Source organism: Drosophila hydei, unplaced genomic scaffold (assembly GCF_003285905.1).
Source record: "Drosophila hydei strain 15085-1641.00,03,60 unplaced genomic scaffold, DhydRS2 tig00008125-arrow-arrow-pilon, whole genome shotgun sequence".
NCBI lineage: Eukaryota > Metazoa > Arthropoda > Insecta > Diptera > Drosophilidae > Drosophila > Drosophila hydei.
In genome coordinates this window covers 663,303-685,687 of record NW_022045835.1, presented here as the reverse complement: position 1 = coordinate 685,687, position 22,385 = coordinate 663,303, and the positions used below count along the sequence as shown (strand labels likewise).

The window sequence follows — 22,385 nt, the reverse complement described above, 5'->3', positions numbered from 1 at the left end:
ACTGTTCACTGTTAAATGCCATTTTCTACACACATCTATCTATATATATTTATATATACAACATACACGCACACACATATATCTAGCTATTTACATATGTGCGTGTACATATGTTGCAGCTGCAAAAACTTCTCGATATCCAACACGGGAAAAAAAGGTAAACAAAACTATTGTCGCTCGCGCGTGTGTGTGTGTGCAGCGCGCGTATGGCTTGCACTGCTAATATGTTAATAACGCGACCAAGTTAAATGCAATAGGAAAATTAGCGAACAAATGTAAATGTTTCAATTATAAATATTTTTAAGACGTTCAGCAAATCGCGGTGGTCGGGCGATATGCGCGCAACTGACTATCGAAATGTTAGCTCTGCTTACATATATCGCATGTATGTGTGCATAGTGCTGTTAATGTTTAACAGCTGTTGAGCTTGGTTCACAACCATGCACACTTGCCACATGGATGAATATAGTTCATTTACTGACAATTACTGAGACTGTTAATGCTAAGCACCTGTAAGCGTATACCACAACCATGTAAGGCTGCCACCCTGTGGGAAAAAGTCTATGTTATGCATAGAGAGTTGCCCCTTTGCTAGAGCTAGAGAGTGCGCAAAAGTTTGATTTAAGTGTCAACGTTTGCTATATAAATTGTATTTAACGACCTTGTCGCACGTTTTTGTTTTTTGTGCAACAACTGCAATTTATGATGCCATTAAGAAACTCGATCTGCGTTGCATAAACAGAAAAAAGCAACAACAACAAAAACCTTCTACAATTGTTTTCCTTTATTTTTTTAAACAAAACTTTCGCTCTTTTCCGTTTGCCTCTCTGAGTCGCCACAGCCGCTGGCCCCCATTCAACGGAAGTCTCACACTATCTCAACCAGGCGACCAAGCGGATTACAGAATAATTGCTCTGTGCCAGTGCCAGTCGGTGCCATAGCGCCAACAACTACAACTACAACTACAACCATAGCAACAACACCAACATCAGCAACAGCAGCAACAATGACAAAACTTATCTGTGTTGCTGTTGTTGTTATTGTCGCTTGTTATTTTATTGTCGCATTGGAAATAATATACAAAATAATTGAATTACTCTGCTCACACATACATACGTACAACAGAATCTGTATGTGTGTGTGCGTGTGTGTTGGGGGCGTTCAGTGCTTGAAAGTATACGCTGATAAGCGCAAGTCAGGCCAAAGCCAGATCACAATTTGGTTTTTTTTTAAGCGAAACAAGCGCAGCAGCAAGTGCAGCGCCCACAGGGTGATCACAGTTCAGACAACGGCAGTGATTACAAAGACGCGATAAGAGCGCAGTCGCCGTCGCATTCAAACGAAAACAAAAATAAATAAAAAACAAGCGTGAAGCAAAAACGTGACTTGAGCTGCGCTTCAGCATTGTCACGTATGTAAATTATGCTGCCTAACAGCGCAGCTGACGTCGCTGTCGGCAGCTAACTCTAGGCTTAAAAAAATAGTTATTTATTTAATTTATTTTTATTTTATTTTTTATTTTTTGAAGATTGCGCTTTAGAAATACCAGCACGTCTCTAAATGGAAAACTGGCTGTCATTTGATAAATGCATATTTACAATAACATTTTTATGACATTTAAATTTAATAGGCGCCCATTGCCCATTGCTGTTGTTCTTATTGGATTTGGTTAATTGGGCCTTTGAACTCAACGAAACATTACTGATAAAGTCAGCTTCGGCGAAAACAGAACTTGATTTAAAATAAAAACAAGCCTTACCCTGTGCTCGGCGGCAGTCAACGCCCCCTAAGAAGGCGGCGACGGCGGCGGCGGTGCCGACGACATCCATAGCAATGATACGCAATAACAAAAATTAAATGCCAATATTGTTTATAATTTGCATGATCTGTGGAAAAAACACAAAGGTCTCGCTGTCTCAAGCACAAGGTGGGGGGAACGTTGGGTGTGACATCAGCATGAGCACACAAGCAAAACAAAAATAACGCCCCAGCAATTTGCCTGAGTCGCCCTATGAACGGAACGGACTGAACGAAAAGCCTATCAATGAATACAAAAAAAAATGAATTTGCAATAAAGGCAAAGAAAATGGCAAAATCAAGCAAAAGGTCTAACTGTAAAATCTCTCTCTCTCTATCTTTCTTTAGTGTTGTTCTTGTTATTGCTGAGTTGCAGTATGATTCAGTTTCGTGAGAGCGTTAGTGTCGCAGGTACCGGGATGCCATTCGCAAGCCTGGAATACTCTCGCACACGCACACACGGACACATACACTCGCGTACATGTTAAGCCGGTTTCGGGAGCATCAACACAGTTGGCCTGTCGATGCAATTTACCGTGCAACGCTGCAGTCAAAATGTGGCAAAAATTGATGGAAAATACTGATGAACAAAATAAAAAAAATTCACGGCATGCATTTACCAGCAGCAGCAACGACAACCATAATTAAAATCCTCGTGTGTGCACAGTTAAACACATACATACATACAAACATACATAGCAATATGCATTTGTATGGTACATCGTACATTAGACGCCTGACTTAGGAAACCAGTTTTATTGCAATTCAACCAACCAAAGGCAAAACCCCAAGAAATTACGTATCACAAATGTATATGGACACATACATATATACAAAGAAACATACATACATGCTTACAAACGTATTTGTATGTATGTTGCCGCTATTGCTTTAGTCTTCTGCCCTCTCCATGGTAGCAGCAGCAGCAACACCAACAATATTGTCTTCAAGTCAGGTCTTTGTTTTACACAAGCAAAGCTTACAAACAAACACATATACAGTCACACTCATTTGTATAAAATAAATGTAAACGAATTGTTTGTGGTGTCTGCTTAACCACCTGTTGCTGTAATTGTTTGTACGAATCTTAAAGTTTTAACTGATTCTCTATGCAAACGAACGTTGGGCTAACAAAATTGTGCACAAAATAATTTCTATCAAAATGTAAAACAATTGAAAACCAACAGGTAAAACTTTGAAATGCACACACACACACACTCACACGCTGCCGCACAAATGAGCGCTTACTCATACCCTTCCATGTGTGTGTGATTCGACCACAAAAGAGAAAACTACGCTTAATACCTTACAATTGAAGTGACCAGGCATATGAGTTCATAGGTTAATGTAGCAATTACTGGCTTAAATAAACGATTTATAAGTAAGAACAATAAAAAAAAATAAATAAAATTTGTTTTAAGTATTTAAATTATAAAATAATGTCAATTTTCTTACATGCTAAAGGTCCTATACTATTTTACAAACTTACTTTGTGGATGCAGTGCATGCTTTGTGTTCGTCAAGCCGTATGATCGCGTCGTAAGCGAGCAATAACTAGTTTTACGTCTGTATCACAGAAACCAGGGCTGCATGTAAAGTATTTTTTTCGCTCATTAGCTTTTCCGCCTGCTTCAAATAGAGTTGCTCACTGGAAATCGGCCACTCAGTGGGATGGACATGCGCATTGCTTTGGCAACCAACTGCATTTGGCTGCTACTCTAGCTGAGCGCTGTGTGCGAGTAAGCGTGTAGCCCTGGCAGGTGCAAAATGAAACGGCCTCATAACTTTTTGGTCAACGCAACGGCAGCTCGAGCCTCAGTCTCTTGCGCGTGATCGGTAAAAACAAATCGACGGACCGTGAAGGTGGTGAGGATATTCCATCGTCAGTGTCGATGTGTTTGTTGTTGTTGTTGCTGCTGCGGCTGCTGTTATCTTGCTTGTTGTAAATTTGCGCAGTACATTAAGAAAATAAAACGAAATACGACAAAAAAAATAAATTCGCGACGAGTCCGCATCACACCAAACTGAGAGGGAGCGAGAGAGAGAGCAAAGCAGACAGACAGGAGGAGACGGAGAGCGCGCGAAAACTAAACGGTTGTTGTTGTTGTTGTTGCTGTATCAGTATTTGTACCAGCCGCAGCATCCCGCCATTGTTGCCGATTTTGTTATAGTTATTATTATTATTATTATCTGTCCACCGTGCATCGCGTGTAACTGTAAAAACTGTGCCACAGCCGCTATCGTATAGCCTCCAGCTGCGCACTCTCGCCCGCATCGCATCAATTGCACTAATTTCTTCAATCAGCACACAAGGCAAGATTCACATTTTTAACGAGTAAAACTAGCGAAAATTGTTTAACAAGTGAAAAGTATGTACATATGTGTATGTATGTAAATTTGGCCCATTGTCCAAATTTAGAATCTAAATCCGGAATACACTGGAAATAAATAATTTAATGAGCTGCTCCTTGCTACGGGTGTTTTTAGTGTTGTTGTCTGTTTTGCACTGTCATCTGCGAGAGAGTTTCAGGTCATGTGGGCGAGAGAAGGAAACAAAAGAGAGAGTATGACTGAGTGAGATTAAAAATAATGAGTGGGATCGACAAGAGCGTATTCACGTGTATTTAATTTTATATATTAGAGTGAAGTTTGGAAATGTTTTTGCGGTAAAAAAGTATAACCAAATATTGTATGTATGTAATTATAAACGGAGTACTCTCGCACTTGCCAGAAGCGGCGTCATCTTTGTTGCTGTTATGTGCTCTAATCTCGATTTATCTCTGCTGCGAGCGGCAATCTTAACAATTGTTTATTGTGTTTGCTCTCCCCCTCTCTTCCGCTCTTTGCGAGCATATATGTGCGCGTGTGTATGTGTGTTGAGCTCAAATGCAAGTGAATTAAACGAAACGACTTGAAAAAGTTGAAGCTTTGCTTTTTTGTTGTTTAGTACTGGGCTGTCTCCCGACGTGTACGTTACGTATTGGCGCCGTGGCGCTATAGCGGTGAAAATTTGTAACTCTGTGCAAAAGACTGTGCGAAACTGTTGCACAAAAAAAAGAAAAGTAATTTAGCATCAATTTAACGCCTTGCTAGACAAACGGTATGCGTGGTTTTTCTGATAGAAAACGCAATAAAAAGCAAAAGTGCAAATGCAAAATTACAAATATGATTGCCTACAGTGTGTCAGTGTGTTTGATTAAATTTAAATTACATACTTTTTTTTTATGCTATGCACGCACGCACACACGCAAGCGCAGTACGCAGCTCCCGCTAATTATGAAAGTTTTTATTGTTTTCTTGATTGAGTTGGCCCAAAAGCGCCGCCAGTGCTGCGACTGTTGTTGTTGCTGATATTGTTGTTTGTTAATCGGTTGCTTGGGCAATGGCTTAAGCCTTAAAAGACGCACATTTGTTAGCAAACATTAATTTGTCGCTGTTGGTTTTGCCTAAACACACCTGTGGCACACCTGATAAAAATCCTAAAAGAAAGTATGTTGATGCTTCAGGCCATAGAAGAAATCATAAATCAACGTTTACCAACACGTAAATAAATTATAGCATGTTATTAACGTCTGGCAGGAGAGAGGGAGGAGAAGATAAAGATGGCTGAGCTCAACAAAATGGTACACAACAAAAATTTCACAGTCAGTACACATACATCATAGAAGTACCGCAATAATTCCATTGTCTGAACTTCACACTCCTACGCAGCTAAGTACCCCTCTCTCTCCCTCTTCTTCAATGAGCTGCACTTACATTATTTACAACGCTGTGCTGTCGTTGAGTTGTTTTTGGATTTTCTAATCTGTGCGCATAAACAGCATACGTATTCTGCATGCTAAACTGAACGAAGAGGGTTGGCTGCGTCGTTGACTTCCGTGAAGCTGTCAGCGTCTGCGTCAACGTCAGCGTAGCCGTCGTCATTGCGGTTTGGCTACGAATTGTCGACTTTATCTCTTTTGTTGGTCGTCGCAGTTGACGCTTGTGTCAGCTGAGCGCTGCGTATGCTTATGTGTTTTGTTCAATTTTTATTTTTAATTTTAAGTTGATTGCGCAGCAGCGGCGGCTCCATAATTCCGCACACAATTGCCATGCCAAATACAGGGTGTTACACTTTTCATTTCGTTTCGTTAAGCTACGCTGTGCTATTTTTGTACCGTTGTTGCTGCGTTTGTTGTTGTTGTCGCCGCTTTTGGATAATTTGGCTTTCGCTTTTGTGCCATTATTGCCGTTGTTGCTGTTGTTGCCTAATGCCTCGCTGCCAGTTCCCAAATCAGCTTCAAAATAAATCAAACTTATGTCCATGCATACAGTATGCATACGTTATGATGCATAGTCAATAAAAACCTGTTTGCTAGGAGTCCCCTTAAAAACTGAAGATTTTGTTAAAACAAAAAAAAAAATTGCGTAAAATAGATTTTTTCTATTCGCTTAAAGAACAAAGAGATAAATAACTTTTGATTCCGTTGGAGCGTATGTCTGCTGTATGTATGAACAATGATTTATTTATTATATTTAGCAAGATTTTTCTTAATTATGTGATACAGAAGCAAAAAACAGCACGAAATGTGAGAATTGCATGAGAATCTCACAAAAGGCTTTAGCTTTTTATTAATGCCAACTTTGGTCAACTGTGAGAGTGTGTGTGTGTGCTTGTGTAATTGTGGATGTGCATTTGCTTCTGAGAAACTCTGGCTTATTGTTGTCTTGGCTATGTCTTTAAAGGCCGCACTGTGACGTCAAAACCAGCTGATTGTTGATGTAAGCCAGTGTTGTGCAAGCTAGCTCTGAAAAGCCATAAAAAAGCCAAATGTTAGGTTTAAAGAAATATGATGAAAAGGACATATGTTATATAAGCTTACGTCAGTTCAAATGGTGGCTTAAAAAAGGCTAAATGTTGTGCTTATGAAAATAATCTAAATAAGCTTAAAAAAGAAGAATATAATTTAATTAAGACTTAATTTTCTATGAAAAGACTAGCACATAGAAAATAGCTAGATCTTGTGAAAATTCTACCCAAATGAGCATCACTGACTTCTAACACATAGCGCTTGTTAATGCTTTTTTAGCGCTTACTGTTGGCGGCTGCATGGGCAACTGGTTTAGCTGACGTTTGACGAATATATATATATATATGTATATAAATATATATATAAATGTGCATGTGTGTGTGTGGATGCAGATGCACTGGGGGATTGGCTTACCAGCTGGCAAGGAATGCATTCAGATTCATTGCAAGTTGTATAACGAACGAATTAATTAGCAATTGGCAAATGTCTGGGGACAAGACGTTTGGAATTTTTTTTTATTTTTTTGCAAATTAAGTTTCAGCTGACAAAAGGGAAAAACCCCGCGGCAAACAAATCCAATTGAAAATCGCCAATCGAGCAAAGTTCTAAACGAAATTTTTATAACGCGTTTCTCATTTTACAGAGGTGAACTGAACTGAGCTGAGCTGAGCTGAGTTGAGCAAAACGATAAAACGGAAAAACGGCGAAACACATAAGAGTGAGAGCGACAGAGATGCCTTATCAGCCAGCGGGCAACAACAGCAGCGGCGGCGGCGTCAGCAGCGCTGGCAGCAAAGCTGCTGCAAAAATGTCGCAGCTAAAGTTCTGGAACAAGCAGAATAGCAAACAGCAGGAGAAGCAGCTGCAACAGCTACAAGACTCATCCGATGGCTGTGATGCCGGCCTGGGCAATGGCAGCAGCGGCAACAACAGCGCCAGCAATGGCGGCAGCAGCGGTGGCAACTCCAAAGGCGACTCGAAGAGCGGCAAACGTAATTGGCTGCATACGCCGGAGCAGCTCATCAATGGACATGCCGTATATCTAGTCAAGGTGAGAGTCGAGGCTGAGCAATGCAGTATCTGCTAGTCAAGCACTCCCATTTCTAATACTCCGTCTTCTCTATCCATACCTTTGCAGTTCTTTGGTAACCTGAGTGTGGACCAACCCAAAGGCATCGAAGTGGTCAAGGACGCAATACGCAAATTGCAATTCGCACAGCAAATGAAGAAAGCGGAAACGGGAACACAGGAGAAATTTAAGAAGCTGGAGATTACAATTAGCATCAAGGGCGTGGCCATTCAGGAGCCGCGTACACATAAAATACTACATCAATTTCCGCTGTACAACATCTCGTACTGTGCGGACGAGAAGGGTGTGAAAAAGTTCTTTAGCTTCATTGCCAAGACAATCAAGTCGAAAGATAATGGCACAACGGACACAAATGGCTACAATTCGAATGGCAGCGCGAAGCCGGAGGAGACGCACGAATGCTTTGTTTTCATATCAAATAAATTGGCCTCGGACATTACGCTGACCATTGGCCAGGCCTTTGACTTGGCCTACAGGTGGGTTTGATTTAACTTTATATATTCAATTTACCTTGGTACATTTCCTTGGCACTAGAACACGGTTGCAAATGTATTTGAACCGGTTTGAGTAGACAACAAATCAATCACTTTTCATCTGTTTTTATACCTTTTGGTATGAAAAAACCAATCATAGTATTTAACCACCCCATAAAAACCAACTAATGTGGTAGATTAAGTTGTATAGTTCAGCCTGTCAGTTATTCAACCAGTCAACCATCTTTTAGTTTCTTTGATTTTTCAATTATCAGTCATTCAATCAATCAATCAGATTACATCAATTCAGTCTCCTTTCAATTTTCAATATCACTTCACAAGGAAGCCAAGTCTTATAGTTTAATTTTATCAATCGCCAATCAATCACTCAATCAATGCTTCTTTCTTTAAACAGAAAATTCATGGACAGCAACGAGAAGACAAATCTAAACAAGGCGCAGCAGCAAATTGAGCATCTACAGCAAACAATTTCAATATACAAAGAGCGATTGCGCGAATTGTCAAACAAATTGCCAAAGGCCGAGCTAGATGCAATGCTATTTAAGCTGGGCATCAAGGATATTATCGAGGTGCCCAACCAGGAGCTGAATGGCAATGAAACGCTTAGCAATGGCAAGCTGGGTAAGTCGCGAATGAACATTAGCAAATTATAAACTTAAATGAAAACATTGAATTAATTCGGCTAGATGAAGATAAGCTGCTAATTGATACTAACTCGATGACGGCATCATCGACACATTCGTCATCCCCCAATTCGTTCTTGCCAATCGTGCCGCCCCGGAGCAATCTGTCCAGCCAGATGAGCAGCAGCAGCAGCGGCGGAGGCGGTGGAAGCAAGAGCAATAGCCAGAAAATGGATGAGCTGCTCTTGAACTCGGATTCAGATAGCGATTTCGATCCACGTGCCGATGAGATACAGGATAATCTTAGCAATGGGCGAAATGCCATTAGCAACGATCTATTTGGCTTTGAGCCATCCAAAAGCTTTGGCCAGCAGCTTTTCTTCAACAACAACAACAGTAGCCTAAATAACAACAACAGCAGTCTAAATAACAACAATAGCATCAACAGCAGCGGCTTCTCCAGCGAGCTGAACATTACGCCACCTCTATGTAGGTCCTTTTGAAATACATCAGATCGATCAATCAATAACGTTTAATTTCTTTCTATGATTGAACAGTGGCACCGCCGCCAAAGATTGCGGCACCACGTCGCAGCACCTCGGTGTCCAATAGCGGCAACAATGGCCTGAATGGCAATACGGATCTGTTTGGCTCCGATCCATTTGAAATGAACAACGGGCCCAGCGTGTTCAAGGTGAGATTTGATTAAGCGAGTGACTGCGGCTGGGCTCACGAGGACCGATTGAATGACTAGCTAAAGATCAAGGAGTTGTGGTTGACTAGCTGATGGAATGGACTTTAAGTAGGGCGCTTACGCCAGGACGTTGAATTTTTTCTGTAGTTAGCTCTTCTGATTAAAGTATATAAAGGCTATGCTTTGATTGATTGACTGACTGATGAAGTATGATCACATGGAGTTAAGCTTGAAAGTTAGCCGACTACATTTACCACTGTAATTAAATTCTGGACTTAAATTGAAGCATATTAAAGTGATTGAAAGATTCACTGACTGACTGAAGATGAACGCTAGCTAAAATGTATAAATTGGGAAGTTTGAAGTGTTTAAAAATAACTGTGATTGATAAACTGAAATGAAGATGACGTAGAAGTCCTTGAAAATGTAAAACAAAATTATAGAACATTTTATGAATAATCAAAGATGATTGAAGAACATTGCAAAAACTTACAATTTGCATAAACATGAATTTAAAATATATAGTAAATACCAAATACATAAGCAAAATATTATTTGTGTTTTCAGAGTCAGCTTAACATTGATGACTTCTCGTTGGAGAGTTTGGATCCGTTGCGCAAGTAAAGTAGGAGGAGGCGGAGGCGGCAGTAGATCGAAAGCGGTGCTAACTACGCCATTTGCTGCAATATCGATCGATCCGAAAGAAAAGTTGTGTTACTATATATATGAGCGTATACAGTTTGTAGCTATTTATAGCCTATTTGCAATTTACATATATATATATATATATATATATATATGCCTGCTGCGTGAAAAAATTGTTCGTTAAAATATTTTTTTGAGTTTCGCGCTTGATTTATAAATATGTGTGTATTATTGTTTATATAATTTTATATTGCAAATTATGTATGATTATTAAATATATGTGAATCTATATATACATATATATTATATTATATTATCGAATCCAATGCACTTTGTTTAAACGAATCAATTGTTGCTCTAGTTAAATAGTTTAAATCAATGTCAAATGCCGAGCAAAATAAATAACGAAATCTCGTGATAATGTGCAAAAGCTAAAAAACCTAAATGTGAGAATTTTGTATAAAATAATTATAAAAACAAGAAAAGCATAAACAACAAATGAATATCATAATTATCTAACAGATATTCCATATAAATATATCTATCTATCTATCTATATATATATCTCTGCAAAATGAACAATATTTATTATGATGTAAAAAATAAAATGTAGCGCCTAAAAAGTAGTGTATTTTTATCGTTTATTTCTAGTTATAAAATATGCAGTTGGTTTTAGTTTTTCTTAACATTTTTATTTCAACAATTTTAAAAACTTAACGCGTTAACTGCCATGAATACAAATTCAAATACAAAAAACGTTGTCATTGCTGCTGCCGTTGTTTGGGAATGTAGTTTGCCTAGATCTAGTGATATTTGTATATATACTGTTTATATATATACTTTTAATATACTCTATATATATATATATATAATATATATTAGATCTCTGTATATAATCTATTGTTTTTTGCAGTTTGTCCTGAGTGTTTGTTTGGGCGATGATTTTTTAGTCCAAGTCGCTGTAGCGCTTCGATATGGTCGCATTAAGCTGCCTTGCATTCATGTCCGAGCTCTGCAATCAATCAATCAATCAATTAAACAATCAAAATTCCCAAAATTGAAATACTTTCTATAGGCTTTGTGCTTGGACCAACACCAAAAGCAAAATCACAGGGTATGTAGTAGACAAAATTACTTTCAAGTATTTAAATATACAAAAATGCAAAGTAAACTTTAATAAATTTTAATTAAATCATTAATAAAATAAAAACAGTTTCAAATATCTTCTAAAATGGAAACAAAAAATTCTGAATTTAGATTCTTGACTAAATTCTGTTAGCCTCTGTCACTAGCTCTCTCTAAATGAATTATATATATTTGTATTATTAATATTTTTTTGTAATAAATAATTAAAATTAATTAAAAATTGTAAAGTAAAGAGTTGCTTAAGCAGTGCTGTAGTTGAAATACCCTACAATTGGTGCAGTCTTAAAGAATATTTATAAATTTTTTAAGAAACCATATAAATAACGCCAACGATTGGAAAAATTCTGAAAGAAATTGAATGAAAGGAAAGTTAAGAGCAATAAGAAAGAAAACTTAACAAAGAAGCTGAAAGAAATATCAAGAGTAATACAAGATATACAACAATTAAAATTAGTAAAGGAACTAGTAGAGGACAGACTTAACAGGCACAGCAAGCAAGCCCTTTTAGAGCTAGCCCTAAAGTATGCTACGTTAAGGGTGTGGGGCACGAAATTAATACGGCCAATCTTCAAAAGATATAGGCTGTTGGATTTGTGATTGTCAACAGAATAAATAAAAATAAAAACTGATTAATTTTAGTAAAATTGATCAATTTCCAGTTTTAAAAAAGGTAAATGCCAATCAATGCAACTAGCCTCACGAGTCTAAAAATATATATAACAATATTACTATGCCACAAATATTCCAAATTTTCGAAAAAAAAAAATCTTTAAATATACCTAACTATCCAGTAACGATAGAACTTATATGTTTTAGACTCTTGGGCATATCTAGTTATTGTTAAAAAGATTTACCTTAAATATCACACATTATAATACTCGAGGTATTCGTATTATAAGTGTTAGCGCTTTTTTAAAATCTTTATAAATGTTCTATTGTTTTATATACCTAGAAACCGTAGTATTATTAGGAATCGGTTAATTGTTAGCTATAAATTGGGATAAACAAAGCACAAAAAACAAAAAAAAAAAACAAAATGTGATTCGTGTGTTGGGTGTATAAAGATTTCAACCAGTTTATTTAAAACTTCAGTAAAACTTAGAAAATAAATAGCATTACGTATGTATATATATGGGGTTTATGTGCAGGTGTGTATATATATTATATAGTGTGTGCTCGGTAGAACATTTAGTTTAAATATATTCTCGTAACTTACAAGCTAATTCACATTAAAAGAAAACTAATTTCGTAAATCGTTTCAAGACTTTGTTTTATATGCTCTGTCTATGCATTGGATAAATAGACTTTCAAATGAATTTCCTTGCAATAAATATAAATATAGCTATATTATATATATATATATGTGTGTATATAAAATATATGTGTAAGACTTTATCATGCTTACGAACTAAAACAAATGAAAGCCTAGTTTTATGTTTTAAACCCTTGCGAAATATTTCAAAATTTTGGAATGTCAACTGATCAATGACAAAATGCAAAATTAGTGTTTTGGGATAGGAAAGAATATACAGACAGTACATATAATATATAACATTAAATTAGGCTTTTAACAAATAATTAATTTAAAATTAAATCATTTTTAAGACTTTGGGCTTAGGCGAGGGTTCCATTATCCACATGCTGAGGGGAGTTAACTCGGGGTTTTTGCTGGGTTATTTGGTTGCACACGCACACACACTCACATACACACACAGACACATATACACGGCCAGTCTTATTGGCTAACGGCGCTCGTCTTCTTCTTAACGTATTTTACCTGATTGGACCAATCACCTGTGGGCACCGTAGCCCTATAAAACTTTGAGCTCGTCTTATTGAAGATGGGCAACAGCTCGTTGGCCTCATCGGAAAGCGCCTAAAAGCAAAGTAACGGAAAGTCAGTTAACAGGTTCAACTATATATTCAGAAAGCAAGCTCGAACCTTCAGGTAAATAATGGCATCGGTGCCAAAGCCCTCGCAGGACAGTAGCACAATATCGCCATGGAAATAGCGTGCGTAGAGGCGAGAGATGGGCAAGCCGTAGCCATAGCCAGCCAAGGGAACTGTGTGCAAATCCGATTTCGATGGCTGCGGCGCCGTACTGTACATGTACTTAAATAGCTGATCGGATTGGGAGCGCGGAATGCCGCCACCCTGGTCGGAGATCTTGACACATATATCCTCCTTGCCGCGACAGATGTGCACCTTGAGCGGCGGCAGCGTGTCGCAACTGTCCTGATTGTGATGCTCGACAACGGCGCGCATAGAGTTCTTAAACAGCTCAAAGAGCATATAGTACAAATGCGAAGGCACGTAAACAGTGCGTATGGGTATAACCTCATCCGTGCAACTGTGCTGCTGTATCTCTAAAGCGGGACTGGTCAAGTAATATTGATCACAGAGGAAACGCGCATTTTCATAGGCATCGCGCACCACATCGGAGAGATCACAAGCGGGGTCCAGGCAGCCAATATGACGGCCCACTGAATGCGGACTGGAGCCAAAGAGCAGAGCTAGACAGCGAGAGCGAGATGTTAAATATATATATATAGTTATATATCTCATTTCACACTCACTGTGCTGATTGATCAGCATCCGTATGCTAATGCGTGACATATAGAGACGATCGAGAAAATATTGTATGGAGCTCTCTATAGGGGCTTCCACCTGTCCGCCCTCGTTCTCCTTCATCTCGATGACGCCCTGCGCCATGGTCTGCACTACATCGTTGTGGCGATTCCTAATGAGATCCAAATCGCGCACAAATCTGTAACGAATCGAAGGTGCTTTTGTTAACGACTACATTTATTTGAATGATTCGGGAGGTTCACACTTTTGCAGATTGTCGTGCGTGGGCTCGACCTTCTCGTACTCCAGCACGTCCTCGAAGCTCTTCACATACCACGAGCTCACCTCGCTCACGGATCGTGTGTGCAGCAGGTTATCGGGCAGCAGAGCGATCTCTTTCATTATGTTCGCCAGCCGCACGGGCAGCTCCTTGCGCAGAAATATGAATGATTTCTTTTCGCATGCATTTTGACCTGCAAAAGAGAGGAGAGATCTGGTAAGAAATGCTATACATATAGTATAGTTTGGTCAGTGGGCGATAATTTAAGAAAATAAGTTGAAAAACACGAAATTAGGAATGGAAAATTAGAAAACGTGTTTGGCTTCTTTCACCCTTTTCATATAATCGAATTCTATATTATGTCTAGACCGTGTTCTACTTTGGCTTATCAATGCTTAGTTCCATTTGAAAATCGGAATCGAAAAGTCACATTTGCATTGATCATGCGCTCGGTCAATGGATTAGTTATAAAAGTTACGTGAGATGTTATGGAATGGAACACTATCATGACTATACGATGTGATCCATATAAATAAAATGGGTATGTGTATAGTAGGTATTGGGCACTTACATTTACAAATTTACTCCAGTTTTGATCAACTTAGTCGTTCACTCAATTTCAAAGCTCACCTTCTATATACTATATACACATACTCATACACATATATTACATTGAACCTTTCGTTCACTTCTCTCCATTTCAGCTTAATTGATTACCGAGCTCAAGTTAAGAACCCGTAACTAAAAGCGCTTTAGTCATACATATATTAAAAACAAAGCCGAACAAAAACTTTGTACTTTTCATTTATTTATTTTTATTTTTCGTATTTTGTTTTTTCGTCTCGTCAACAGTTTCGTAACAAAAACAAAACCGCAACGAGAAAGCACCAACATGCGAGAAAGAGAGAGCACGAGAGAGAGAGTGTATGTGAAAGATTAGCACAGCGAACTCAACGAAACAACGAAAATGAATTCAAATACAATTATGTGTAAACACATGTAGACCTTGAACTGTACAACGCCATCTGTTGACAACATTTGACAGGGCACGCCTCTCTTTGTTTTTTTTTTTCATTATTTTGTACGCGTATTTGCTCTAATCTAAGTAAGAGGCCTCGATAAGCGAAGTCCAGTTGGGGGCAATCGAAAGAGTGTCAACATTTACAGTGGGCCATAGAAGAAAATTTACTACAAATATCGGTTCGCGAAAACAAACAAAATACATGAATATCCATGTACGTATGCGCGTGTGTGTTGTTATTGTGGTTAGTCATAAACGCTGCGATAGCTTTGGCAGCCATTTTACTTATGAACTGCTATTGTAACGAATTCCAAAAACAAAACAGAATCAATAAAAACAAGTTATAAACACGTAGGAGAGCATAAAACACAACAGGAGTGAAAAAAAATTTTAAAATCAAAACAAGCAAACGACGTCAGCCCAGTTAGAATATGCGAGAAACTGCCGGCTGGAAATGGAGAGAGCCAACAGACTGACAGAGAGTGCGAGAGAAAGGCACTGGGCACGATCGTAAGACAAACACGCGCAGCGATTTAGCATCTGCCCTCTCACTCCCGCGCAAGCACTAGAAACTGACCTCAAAATAGAGCTTTATATATACATACATACATTCATTCATATGTATGCATGTCTATTTATTTATGCTTTGTTGTAGCCTTCCGCTTTAGCGCTTGTTTTGATATGACGACGAAAACGTGTGAATGTATCTATGTATAAGAGTGTGTGCTGTTATTATTGTTCTGTGTATTTGCTACTTGCAAAAAAGAAGATTTTTGGTCATTTGATTGGACCTGTCTGGCACTTGGCAAACGCTTTGATGCATTGCTAGTGATAAGAGTTTGCCCTCACTTTCATTTTGCCTCGCGTGATAAGTAATATTTATTAACAACTAATCGTTTCTTAATGGCCACGTCTCGCCAGCGTACTCGATATATGTGCATGCATACAAACAGTTGTAAGCTCATAAAGTAATTGGATATTAGCAGGTGACAAGTTTAAACGTCACGAATTCAATCAGTACTCAATTGAATGGTTTTCCTGCGTCTTGTTAACTGTTTAGCAATTTGGCACACAATTACTCAATTGCACTGCAGTGCTGGAAAATGCAATAAATAATTTACAACATCACGTAATGGCAACGCACACCACTAGAGTCAAGTTAATCTAAGGTCAGGGATAGTTTAAGTCGACTGAAATAAGCTGAACCGACTGCAATTACAGTTAGAAATTTAAATTTCAATTACATTTACATTTGCAAGGAAGCCACTTGAGTAACCTTTGTGACGTTGTGACGTCATAGCAGCAGAAAGTCACGCCCACAGTATATTATATGTATATGTGGGTGTGTGAGCATCTTTGCCTATTGCATCAGCCTATTTATTAGATCCACTTTTATCGACAATCATCATCTTTTGCGTATATTCGACTCACATTTGCCTTTGTCGCGCCCCTTCTGCCTGGCTACAATCAAACGTGCGAGCGAATTAGCAAGCACACACACATATATATATCGCAAGGCAAAGCAACAGAAAGAAACGAAAAAAATATATGCTATGAGCTCAATGCCGGACTGCTGAACTTTGTGTTGCCTTACACAGCATTAATTTACAGTTGCATATGCTAAAAACTCAACGAAAGCGGCAATTGAGTGAGAAATGTGTGCGATGTAATAGCTCAAATTCAACATATGTCGTTCAATTTGTAGACGTTAAACATAGTTATTATTTTTTTCATCAAAGATAACTGTTAAAAAGGAAAATAATATACCCTGCAGTCTAGCGAGCAAGTGCGTAGAAAAAAAAATGAGGCGCGTGTGGCTGTCATTATAATCACGAGTATAGAAAAAATAACAAAAAAATGACATGGGGGTGTATCGCTCTTTTTTCTTTTTTTTGGCAATTTTTTTTTGGCTGCAATTTTTTTCGTTTCTTTGTTGTGCTTCTTCTTCGATTTGGGTTGAGTCTTGACGTCTGTGCTTGTGTTTATTTATATTTGTTTTTTTTTTTATATTTGTTTTGGCCATACGAAACCGGTTGGTGGAAGGATCCAAAGTTCAAGATGTGCCAAAGTCCAGAAAACGCTGCTCAGTCTGATGCTGCTAACATTTCTTTTCATTTCTTATTGCTTTAGATGGTCATGTACCTGGTACGTATACTTAATATACCATATAATATAATGTCGTATACTTAACGAATGCGTCAAAAAAATTTTCCATTAAAAAATAAAAACAAAAACTCGTGCTTATATATTTAGTCACAGCATTTATATTTCTTATATTTATATATATATATATTCACACGATTTGTTTCTTTTGAAAAAAAAAAATATATATATATATATAAAATATAAAAATTTTTTGGCACATGATTTGCTCGCTCGTATAATCAAAACGAGCCTCCGAATTCGCCATATCAAATACTTTTTATATATGCTCTGACATATTGTTTTTCTCTTCGGCCAGCTGATAGGGAAAGTGATTAAGGTCGATCATAAATATATGGTATATAATTATTATACAGCAAATACTGTTATAATATAGATTGTCTTTGGGTATACTTTAGAGAGCGATTACTTCTCTTAGGGAGTTTTTGCAGTAGAAGTTTAAGACAGTAAGCCCCCTTGCTAGGGAAATAAAGCGATTCTCCATTATATGCGTTATCTTTTAAGCATTGCTAAACTAGAAATTTCTGCTTATTACAGTAAGAACCCTGTTTGTTCGGCATAGTTGAATGAATAAAGGCAGATTTTGCTCTATATTGAAGTACTTTTAACCTAGAATATTTAAAAAATAAAATACAGTAAAACGTCTAGTAGGATACACGTTTTTCTGGAATACTCTATGTAGTATGCCCTTACTCTAGAGAGACTTTTCTGTAGCTTCACTGTGAAACATTTAAGTTGAATATAGAACCTAAAGGCTCACTCTAGATCGATTTTACTGTACATATATATTATACATATTTAACATTCATTATTCACTCCAGCGAAGCTTCACTGTCTGATGTTAAGTGTGTAGCTTATTAGTAAATAACAATTAGCAACTATGTGAAGTGAAGTGTTTTCGTGGTATTCAAATAGATTTGCATGTTGCAAGCTGATAATACCAAAAAATGTTTCCATATTATAGCATATGAGTGCCATAAAAGATAATTCTCGATATCTGTACTATATGTGCGAAATCTCTATTTATTACACTCCCGACAAGTTGTTAATGGACACAGCTGAGCTGATTCTCATGACTTATCCATGCAGCAATTGCTTTGAACTCATGCGTTATACATGCCGTGGCATATTTCGGTACAGTTGGTCCCAAAAGCAGCTAGAAGCTTATCGCTCGCATCGACAGTTCAAGTAAAGGCACGTATACATACATATGTCTGTATATATCAAGTATATTGATATTTGATTGTGTAGTAATTTTGTTTTGCACTTCAATAAAGCGAAAACAAAAGATAATAAATAATGGATAAAAGGGGGTTATTTAGGGGCTTTATGAGGGTTATATACTCGAATGTTGTCCACGAGCCTGTTTTCGTACAATTTCTATTAATACCAAAACGACAAAAACATGAACGAAGCCCCCTCCTGGCCCACTCTATATATAGAACAACAGCCTCCTTCCAGGTCAGGCCCCTGCCGTTTCTACAAGCGCCCAGATTCATATCTGGGCCCTTCAGCCACTTGGCTTGAACAGTGGGCGACGCATTGTTTCCAAGTCGTTGGCTGAGAACTTTTGTTGTTGTTGCTGTTGTGAAAAGCCTAACAAAGAATGATAGTCGCCTAGGGAGAGGGTGGTGTGTGATACCTTATAAACATACAGGGTATACGGGGGTATAGAAGTGATGGGGGCAAGGGGTGAAGGTCGTGCCTGATATCACTTTAAGGGTATATTAAGAGTGACAGTAGCTTGGCTTGAGACTCTATCGAGTTATAATGGACGTCATATCATACCCTATAAAGATATAGAGGAAGTATATACGTCGACGGATGGAGAGATAGAGTAAAATTATATACAGTATACATACCCTAACAGAACTAGATCTATATGATATATATAGAGCGATACAGAAAGTAGAAGATAGCAGCTAACAATGTTTTGTCCAAAAACAAAGACTGTACTTTTTCAAATTTTGAATCTATACAATAATATAGTTGTTGCTGGACTTTTTTTTAGTTATGCTTTTCATATATACTGTATTTGACATATTCATATATATGCTCTTATATAAATATATATATATATTTTTAAAATTGCTTTTTCAGCAATTATTTTTAAATATAAGTTTCACATAGTTGTTCTTTAGCCTTGTTTTTTGACTTAGTCATGTTTTGTTTAAGATAAAATGAATATTTTGTGTATCTTTCTAATTTGAATGTATGCAAAATAAAATTTATATTAAAAAATTAAAATTTTATCGAAAAAATATATTTTTTAATTATATTTAGAATCTATTCAGACTTTAAATTATGTAATATATACATAGATGCATTGCTTTTTACCAAACCTCTTATATAACACTTGAAAGTACGAATATAGGGTAGCGCTGAGTGTCATACTGTTAGCTTAGTGTTTGTTGTGCTTATTGAGGCAGGTTTTCGTGCAGCTTAGAACAGACTTATAAATGTATTTATATAGGTATACACCTTTGTCTATATATCCATGTAGATCATGCATTCGCCTATATATTCGAATATGTATATATAATTGACATTGAAACGTCCTTGGGCGGCACGTGCCAGCTGTCATTGCAACTAGTGGGTGGGATTGGGTGGCAATAGGGGCTAAGCAACATGTAGCAAGAATATAACATTTCATTGTCATTTATTGTTGACGGCTAATGAAAACTAAGCCCATTTGTGGGAACTTCCGTTTTTTATAGTTTTACACATCGAAGCGTGCAATTGAGACGACTATTTATTTATGCTCGCTCTCACTCTCTCTTTCTCTCTCGCTCAGCGCTCAGTGCACAGTCAACAGTTTGTTGTACAGTAAAAACGGCTTAATTGACAATTCAATGAAATTAAATTGAATATTAGATAACGACGATTTGCGCAGTTGAGCTATAAACTAAAATCTAAAATCCACAAAGCTAAGATGAGCATGTTTTTCATATTGATCGCAAATGGTTGAGTGTTTCCTAATTAACCATTGTTCTCTCTTCTTTCGTCAAGTTGAGTGAGTTTTCGTTCTGTTGACAGGTTACGCAAGATCATAACGTAGCCAAGCTATGTCACGTACTGAGCGCAGTTGGCATATTGAGTGCTTATTTATTAATAATTCACTCTTTTTTAGCCAACAGGAGCCAAGGCAAAGGGCAATAAAAATAACAATCGATGCTCATTCTGTATGATAGGTTATGCAAGAGACAAGCAGACAAGTAGATCAAAAGCAGCAAATCAAATGACGTCAGAAATAGTATCAAATGTTTATTATTATACAAGATTGTTCTCGCGAGTAGTAGAAGGGTGAGTGAGAGGCGTGTTTGTTCTACTTGAGCGTGAGCGAAACTTAACGATAGCCGGCAAGGACTCAATAACCTTAAATTATTTATAAACTTTCGACTTACCGAAATCCATAAACTGTTTTATTGACAGAGGCGATGGATTGAAGCCCGAATAGAAATCCAACATTTTGGCCAGGCTCGCCATAGAGGATGAAGCGGCCGACAGACGTACAGGAAAAATGCGCATGTTGAGTGTCTTTTGTATGTGTGTGTGTGTAGTTTTTTTTAGAATCAGTTGTGGTTTACTGGGCCGCCTTTACGTTATATAGCAGCCGGTAGGCGCAATGTCCTTCGCTCACCTTCAGCAGCCGACGACAGCAGCAGCGAGGATAAAAGCGTACATAACCAAACTTTTAGGCAGGACGTTGACCGGGCCCCCTCACAGGCGCAGCCACACACACTCTCGCCTTTCTTATTGGATTTTTCGATTTTCGAGTAACACGCTTTTACCGCAATTTTTCCCGAACGAACAGCTGGCAAGTCTTTTGCATTCAATTTGAATAACAACAACAATAATAATAACAATAAATCAATTGTGCTTTAAACGGCTTTGTTGCATAAAAAGAATTATTTGTATTTGTATAAATCAGCAATGTTGTTGCTGTTGTTTTTTGTTGTGTGTTTGCTTGCTAGCTGAAACTGTTCTTTTGATGCTTCTGCACAATAAAAAACGTTTATGGCTGGACAAATTATGCGCCTTCTAGTCGGATTTTCCACACTGATTTGCTTGATTTGTGCGCCACGCGTATCAAAACAGTTAAAACTCGCTATTTATTTACTTTTTCACTTCGTTCTACTTGTGTTGTGGTGTTTGTTGTTGCAGCGCTGTACGTCGACTGATTTAGACGGTCGCCGCGTTTTATCTCCACAAGTCGAGCGACTGTTCGAGAGCGCGTCGTGTTGTGCTCATTTTATAGGCGCGCTCCAGAAATGTCCATGTGTGTGCGCTACCGTGTATGTGTGTGACGTATTTCAGCTGGAGCTAAATATGTGAAAAGTGTGACCGTATGTGCTCAAAGCTAAAAATTACCACATTTTAATTATCGTGCAGCCGCCACTTTAGCGAAAACATAACAAGGTGCACTGCACATACCCTGGATAATATTTATATATAGTTAAAAGTTAAATTTCTTTTCCAATTTTATTTCATACCCTTACAAATGTATTTGATAAATATTCATAAGTTACAGCATATACAAATGTTTTTTTTTTTTAAATTGAAATTATTCCAATTTAATTGCAATAATATTCAAAATTCTTAAAATGAGTTTTCCAACAAATGAAAAATAAATGTTTTCGTGTTAATTTTAAAAATTCACAAATAATTAAAAATATATTATTAATTTATATATATATATGTATATATATTATATATATATAAACTTTTGCTTTAGATTTCTGTGGCTGCCTGTGATATTTTTTTACAAAGCACAAAATTTGAATTCTTTTTGTGCATTTCGAACTTATTTTTAATATAGCTGTTTTTTGTTATATATATGGGGGTATACAGTTTTTTGTTTTGTTTTGGAGGCCAGAATTGGAAGTTATTTTTTAAGCTTGTTTTGGTATATGGTATATATATATATAGGGAATATCATTAACATTCTCGCTATGCTTTTTTTTTTAGCTTTTTTAGCTATAACTAAATTTGTGTTTCAACAAAAACAATGCGTAATTTAAAAAAATTATAACAAATTTGTAAATATATGGAAATACAATTGTAATATATATG

At 37.3% G+C, this 22,385-nt stretch overlaps 2 protein-coding genes across 3 annotated transcripts; one reads left to right on the top strand and one right to left on the bottom strand.

The window, feature by feature from the left end:
* Nucleotides 1-4,732: 4,732 nt before the first annotated feature.
* Nucleotides 4,733-10,230, top strand: LOC111604616 (PTB domain-containing adapter protein ced-6). 2 transcript variants are annotated; one of them, XM_023322732.2, is made up of 7 exons: nucleotides 4,733-4,859; nucleotides 7,231-7,638; nucleotides 7,726-8,153; nucleotides 8,566-8,792; nucleotides 8,858-9,283; nucleotides 9,352-9,488; nucleotides 10,056-10,230. In XM_023322732.2, the coding sequence occupies exons 2-7, from the start codon at nucleotides 7,321-7,323 to the stop codon at nucleotides 10,110-10,112; spliced, it is 1,593 nt and encodes a 530-aa protein (XP_023178500.2). In that variant the 5' UTR covers nucleotides 4,733-4,859; nucleotides 7,231-7,320; the 3' UTR covers nucleotides 10,113-10,230. The 2 variants fall into 2 exon arrangements, with proteins under 2 accessions (XP_023178500.2, XP_023178499.2); XM_023322731.2 differs by having other exon boundaries at nucleotides 4,733-4,897.
* A 2,498-nt stretch (nucleotides 10,231-12,728) lies between these two features.
* Nucleotides 12,729-21,652, bottom strand: LOC111604602 (pyruvate dehydrogenase (acetyl-transferring) kinase, mitochondrial). The gene is made up of 5 exons (XM_023322715.2): nucleotides 20,717-21,652; nucleotides 14,114-14,321; nucleotides 13,857-14,047; nucleotides 13,222-13,793; nucleotides 12,729-13,155 (listed from the first exon to the last, which is right to left on the bottom strand). The coding sequence occupies exons 1-5, from the start codon at nucleotides 20,838-20,840 to the stop codon at nucleotides 13,015-13,017; spliced, it is 1,236 nt and encodes a 411-aa protein (XP_023178483.2). The 5' UTR covers nucleotides 20,841-21,652; the 3' UTR covers nucleotides 12,729-13,014.
* Nucleotides 21,653-22,385: the final 733 nt, after the last annotated feature.